General features: G+C 59.2%; 1 protein-coding gene across 3 annotated transcripts in view; it reads right to left on the minus strand.

The window, feature by feature from the left end:
- LLGL1 (LLGL1, scribble cell polarity complex component) overlaps positions 1-6623 on the minus strand; it is a 33105-nt gene that overhangs the window by 16311 nt on the left and 10171 nt on the right. For 2 of the 3 annotated variants that reach the window (XM_025204655.1, XM_014520153.2), the window contains exons 2-4: positions 4514-4595; positions 4066-4196; positions 5-40 (exon numbers count right to left, since the gene is read on the minus strand). In XM_025204655.1, the coding sequence (XP_025060440.1) occupies positions 5-40; positions 4066-4196; positions 4514-4595 (249 nt within the window). Of the gene's footprint in view, positions 41-4065; positions 4197-4513; positions 4596-6623 lie in introns of all 3 variants that reach the window. The other variant, XM_025204654.1, reaches the window with a different exon arrangement.

Raw genomic sequence — 6623 nt, forward strand, 5'->3', positions numbered from 1 at the left:
CAGCAGGATCACGGTCACACGGGTGATGCTGGGCGGCGAGCTACGAGGACAGCGGTGGTCAGACAGGAGCCCCCCATGCCAGTCCAGGCATTGCAACCCAACCTGCTGGGCTGAATACGGGACACCCCATTTCCAGGGGCTCCTTACAGGGCTTGTGACCTGCCAGTACGGGGCAACTATAACATCCTCCTCCCTGTGCTGTCTGCCACAAACCCGGGCACCAGCCAGAGCACCAGAGGAGCTGTGAGCTCTGGACAGGGTCTCCCTCAGGCCCATGACCAGGATTATGGCCACTTCTGCACAGACAGAGCTCCTTGGACTCCTACCGAAACAAAGTGCCCCACCTGCACCCCACAAGGTCCTCTCGCACCCCTACAGCAGCTGGGTAAAAGAACGAAGGAGGTCCTTGCTTATGTGTGAACATCCCCCATGAGTGGAGATGGGCCCCGGAGAGTGCAAGCTGAGGACACAAAGCCAGCGCGTCTCAGGCTTTGGCCTCTAACAGTTCTGACCGGCGGCAACTGGTGATTTTGTGGCAAGGGAACAGCAAGCGGCTCTGCCCAGGCGCAATTACAGGCTGCTTAATTACAGGCAAGGTGCTGCAGGCGCCTGGGAGAGGAGCACCGGGGCTCAGGCCTGCAATTTTCCCTGCCGCTTGTGCTCCCCCTTGCCACGACTCGTTATGAAGTGAGCAGCAGCCAATTAAGGTGCAAAAGAGGCGGTCTCCCTGGTGCAAGGGAGGAAGAGACCCTGCCTGGTGAAGGCGGCAGAGGTGTTCAGGGGGTCTCATGGAGGAAATCTCTGCTCGGGGTCGCAGCTAGAGGTTGTGCAGGAGCCTCCCCCACTCCCAGTGCTGTGTTGCCAGAGCAAGAGAGGAGCACGGACTAGGACACAAGGCAGTCCCAGGGCATTGACGACACAGGGCAGCCCTGGTAGCAAAAAAAATTGGCTGGGTGGCAGAAAACCCTGACATCTTGAGAGGGCTCAGTGCAGTGCCTGGGGTCCATCCCGTCACCACACGAGCCTTCCAGGTGGTCCAAGCCTGCCAACAGGCCGCTTCCCCGTGCCTGGTGCGATGCTCAGCCTTTTCCCCGCTCGTCACCTTTGTTAGTCTGCTCCGACCAGGGGCTGCCATCTCGCATGCTCTGCCTTGGGGGCCCTCCTGGAGCTGCCCCTAGCACCAGTCTCTTTCTCCACTGGGGTCTTCTGGACATCCCCACTCCTCTCCCTAGAGGCAAGAGCAGCTGCCAGACCCTTCTGCCAGCGTCCGCGAGACCGAAGGGCCAGGCTTCGCTTGGGGTCAACCCAAGGTGCCACCTCAGTAGCAGTTCCTCTCTCTCTGGACGTGGCAGCACCGGCACATCTCAGAGCAGTGGCTGTCTGGGTGAGTAAGCCCGGCTCTGCTCCTAGCTGGTATCACCCCTCAATGAAGGTCTACTAGAAAAACAGCATAGGAAAAAGCAACCCAGCCAGCCCACTGGTGCTGCACATGCAGGCACAAGCTGCTACATGGGGGTGCTCCTGGGAGGGCCCGGTGGGAGAGCACAACCCATGCCCTCTGCTCGCTCATGCTTGTATCTCCAGCCAACTCAGCTGCAGGGCTCTGTAACCTCATCCCCACTTCTGAGAACAAGCAATGCTAGCTCCTAATGGGATCCGAACTTCATTTAAAAGGTGCTCACATAGCAGGGGTGTATGCTGTCTTCCCTTAGTTAGCCAGATTCAAGGGGGACAGAGCATGGGTCTGATTTTCCATGTCCTTTCAAGCGTGGCCGTGGGTTCAACACAGAGGTTGACCAGGCAACTATGGCACCAGCACGGGCAGACAAACGGCTTTGCTCAACTGCATGAATCGCATGAGTCCCTGGGGGGTCAGGCATTGTGGGAATCAGAGACAAGCAGGGCTGGAAGGGACCTCCAGAGGTCACACCTAGTCCAACCCTTGCCCGAGGCAAGACCAGCTCTGTCCAAACCAACCCAACCCATACAAAATGCATCATTAAACACTTAGTAAAACTACTGTCAACCCTGACACAACACGAGACATCACATCCTAACCTGCCACGGGGAAAGCAGGGAAACCACAGCAGCCAACATCCTGCTTCTGTAAGAGATTGTTAACAGATGATTGAAACTTTTGCATGGCTGAAATCCAGGCTGAAGAGCGAGGCCCTGTGCTTTAGAGGAAGTGCCACTTCGCACCTCACCGCTTTATCATTTTAATCCAGAGGGTGCAGACAGATGGCCAACGATATCGCTCCAAAAGGAGGGGGCATCTGCCAGTATCCAGCTGAACTCCACCACGCCACGGGTTTCATTTAGGGGGAAGTCCGCGCCATTTGACTTCCGCTTGCCGTGGGACAGGAGCAGACTGCTGACAACAGCTGTAGCTGGTTCAGATGTGCAGCCCCCACCCCACTTAAAGTCCAGCAGACCTCAGCATTTCACCGTGGCTCTTCCTTTGTTCTCTCAAGACAAAAGATCCACTTCGTCCTTTTTGTTCCCATCACCCCACGCTGGGACGGGCTACGAAGCCTGGGTTTGGATGCTACGGAGACGCAGCGCTCGCCATCTGTTTCCTCAGCATCTCAAAGGCATTCCCATCGACGAGAGTCGAGCCGTGCTTCACCTACCACAACCTCCCAACCGGGCCGCAACCCCTAGCTGGGGCCGTGCGAGAGGAAGAGCGCTACCCACCTAGAAGGTTTGCTAACAAGCTTCCTTGGGCTGCTTTCCAAGTCATAGGCCATGGTCTGCAGCCAGAGAAGTCCTCACAATGAACTAATCAGCTTAGTTTATCCTGTCGGACAGCCAGCGGGAGCGCGCTCCGATACCAGGAGAATTCGCTTTAATTTTCTCATCCCCACCCTCCAAAGTGGGAAACGGGAGGCCAAACCCAGATTTAAACCATCTTTAGAAGATGTCGACGACGACTCTGCATCTGGAAACGCCCGAGCCAAGTCTCACCCCGCTGGAATACACTCTGGCAGACCTCTCCGGGCCACACCGCTATCGTTCCTGGCTGCGCTGGAGGGGCTCTTTTTTCGTTTAAAATAATGGGAACTCCGAGTCCAGCGAAAGCTGAATCTCCAGCGTCAATTCATCCCCCGTCAGTTCTTCACCCGCGCTTCCTCTGCTCGTTTATAAGCAGAGGTGTCCGCAGAGCCAAGCTAATCTCAGCCTAGCAGGCTCAGGCTATTCTCCACCATTGCAACCATTCCCATGGCAACAGATGGATAGGCAAGCTACACAGCCCGGGACAAAGGAGGGAGGCTTGGAAAAGCCCCGGCCAGGAGAGACTCGGAGGAAAGAGGGAGCGGAGCCATCATGGGAGAAGCGATTAATTTCCCCTCCTCTTTTCTAATGGGGGGGTTTGACCCTCTCTCCCCTGGGGCTATTCTGGGAGGCCCCTGGGGCATCATCAATAGGCAAGAGGCTGCAGCTCGCATCAGCCCCAAGCCTGGCTTGCATTTAGCCCTTTGCACAAAGCGCCGCAGTTCTGTGGCTTCTAATTAAATGAAAGCATTTCCCAGCTTACGGGCCGAGGCCTGGGCTCAGTGCTCTCAGCAAGGTCTTCGAGTCACTGATGCTGGGCTGCCCAGACTGAAGTATCTTAGATGTTTGCCCCCCACCCCAGGCATCCCAGATGTTGGGCTGCCTGGTGCCCTGCCTTGCCTTGCCAATGCAAGCAGAGCTAGGAGACAGATGCTGGGATCTCTGGGTCATACCCCAGGGAAGCTCCCAAAACCCAGCCCAGGGTCTGCAGGGTGATCGACACCGGGTTTGGGAGGATGTGGGAGCCAGCTGTGGACACAGCGTTACTCAAAAGGAACAGGAAAGCAGCAGCACTGCTCTCTGAGCAACACTGACACTGGAGGGCACCGTCCTGCAGCCCTCGAGGGCGGAGATCACGGGGCAGACAGATCCTCTGCCCCACAGATTCGAGCAAAGCAGGGATGTCCCAACACCGATGCCCAGGAGCACCTCCCTACCCACAAAGGATCCATCCCCTGCCCTCTCCCCCCCGCCCAGTGCGACAGAGGAAAGTCAGGCAGCAATGAGTACTTAGCACTGTCGAACCCTGGGCGTCCCGGGAGAGCGAAGCTGTGGATCTCCTCCAGGTGGGAGCAGCCATCCTTGTGGTAGATCTCCCACAGATGCAGGGTGTTGTCATCCAGCAAGGACAGCAGCCGGCCCTGAGACAGACAGACAGACAGACAGACAGACAGACGTGTCTGACAAGCCAAACACCACACATGTGCATGCACATACGTGCATCCACACTTGGCTCCCCCCTGGAGGGGCAGAAGCTGCAAGGGGAGGGGAACCAAACCCTGCCTGCTCCTTTCCTGGCTGAATGGAAGGAGCACATGTGTGCACCTAGCTCAGGGCCAGGTCACTGCATTGAGGCACCCACAGGACAGCAGCACCCAGGACCCACGTTGCTCTGGCTGTGGGGCCATGCCCCTGCCAGGAAGTGGCCAGCCCAGGGGAGAACACAGCAGCCACGTACCTGTCCCGGCAAGAAGTGCATCTGCGTGACCGTGGCCGTCTCCCTGTGCAGCCCGGTGAACTCCACGCCCGGAGCTCCATAGCTGAGTAGCGAGTCAAGGAAGCCAGGAGGAGACCAAGCCCCGGAGGCCTTGCCACCCTCCCCCAGACTGGGCTGTGATAGGTGTCAGATGGTCTATGGTAGCCTCTCAGCGCTGCAGCAGGCGACAGGGACCCCACGGCAGCAGGGAGTTGGACCATGGCGGTGAGCAGTTTCACCCCAGCACTGAGGCCATGTGCAACCAAGAAAGGGAAACCCCACAGGCAGGGGATCTGGCCTGGCTAGTTAGAGGCAGCCTCCTGCCCCCAAGCATCCTGAGCTGCCCAGGTTTGCTTGCTCCAGAAATACTTGGCAGGGGGAGAATCCCCCTTCCCTTTCAACCTGCACAGTCCCACTGAGGGTTAGGCCCAGTCTCCAAGCAAGGTGCCACAGGTAGCACAGAGAGGATGCCTTGGAGGGGCATGGCGCTCAGCCCCCTCTGCACTAGGGAAGGCAAAGCCATGCAAGACACCCCTGGATTTGCAAGTGCTCTGCTGCTGCAGTGGATATTACTGCATGGCTGCCTTCCAAATGCTCCCAACCTGCAGCAGGCAGGCAGCAGGGTGGCCCAAAGCCGTGTACATATTTTCCGGGTCCTCATTGCCTATAGGCCACCAGTTGCAAAGTCAGTCAGAGGTGCTACCCCCACGAGCAGGACAGCAAGCCACGGTGCAAGCCCTTCACACAGTGCTCCTAGCCAGCCCTGGCACAGGCTGAGCAGGCCGTGGCCCTTGCACCCACTTGAGATGGGGTGTGAAGCTGGAGTGCCAGGTCCTTCCAGCTCAGGCAGGGGGAGGGGGCCTGGCACAGCTGGAAGGAGCCCGGGACTGGTCCAGGGAGAGCAGCTGCAGACTCATCACGAGGCTTCCCAAGAGCTGCTCTGCTCTCTGCATGCAAGTGAAGTTAAGAGGAACGGGTTGGAGCAGAGCCCCAGGTCTGCGATGGAGCCTGGGGCAGACAGGGCAGAGGAACCGCGGTGTCCCGGAGCCCTGCCAGGCCAGCCTTCCCCCAGCACCCTTTCAGGGCTTCTCAAACCAGCAGCCGAGAGGTTTGTTTTACAGTTAAACTTAGGCTCACTCAACCACATCCTGCTGCCGCACTTCAGGCCTCACCGTCGATGCAGCACCTGCTGCGAGTCACCCACCTCTCACCAGCAGCAGTCGCTGGGAAAGTTTCCTGAACCGTGTGCCCAGATGGCACCACCCTACAGAAACAGCTGCTCAGGGGAGCGGCGGCACCATGCGCCCAGCCGGGCTTTGCACCATGTTCCTTGGGGCTGGTACCTCCCTGGGTCCCAGCACCGGGGATGCCCATCTGCATTGCTCCTCAAGGACTCGGTGCCATGAACAAGCCGGTCTCCCGGGAGGCACGATCCCAGGAGCCGGGGCCGCGGGTCCCGAGCAGGGTGCGAGTGCGGCCAAGTCTGCAAGTTTCCTCGCACAGCCCCTTTAAAGAGACCCCGAAGCACCATTAGCTGCCGGCTTCCAGCGCCGTTTCTCCCTGGCTCGCGGCCGAGCGCGGCTCCGGCATCCCCCCCTCCGCCCCCATTCCTGTCCTTTCTTTCCGGCTGGCCGCGGCCTCCCCAGCCATGTTCTCTGGAATCCCTCCCTGGAGGGTCACCAAGCAACCGAGCCTCCTGCTTGCCCGTTGCTGGGAGCAACGGCGGCTTCCCGCTCCGGCCTCCACGCTATGCTTATTCAGCAACTCTCCGGGGCGCGTTTCCTGTCCCAGAAAAATAAAGACGAGCTTGAGAAGCGCGCAGGGAACTGGAACGTGACCAGGGAGAGAAAGGGGGAGAGAGAAAGAGAGATCCGGCGCTGGGGCCGCAGGGCGACTGCTCCTCATCCGAGTGCAGGGGCAGCTCCCCTTGCTCCAAGCGGGTCCTCTGGGGCGGGCGAAACCCGGGGTACGAGCTGTCCCGAGGGGTGGGAAGCACTCGGGCGGTGGAAGTTGCTCCCCTTCCCCAAGCTGCGGGAACGCCGGCGGCCTGGAGCCAATGCACGAGGGTTTCGGTGCAAGCTGCCCCTGGGCG

The sequence above is a fragment of the Alligator sinensis genome, unplaced genomic scaffold, assembly GCF_000455745.1.
Source record: "Alligator sinensis unplaced genomic scaffold, ASM45574v1 scaffold1283_1, whole genome shotgun sequence".
In the NCBI taxonomy this organism is placed as follows: Eukaryota; Metazoa; Chordata; order Crocodylia; family Alligatoridae; genus Alligator; species Alligator sinensis.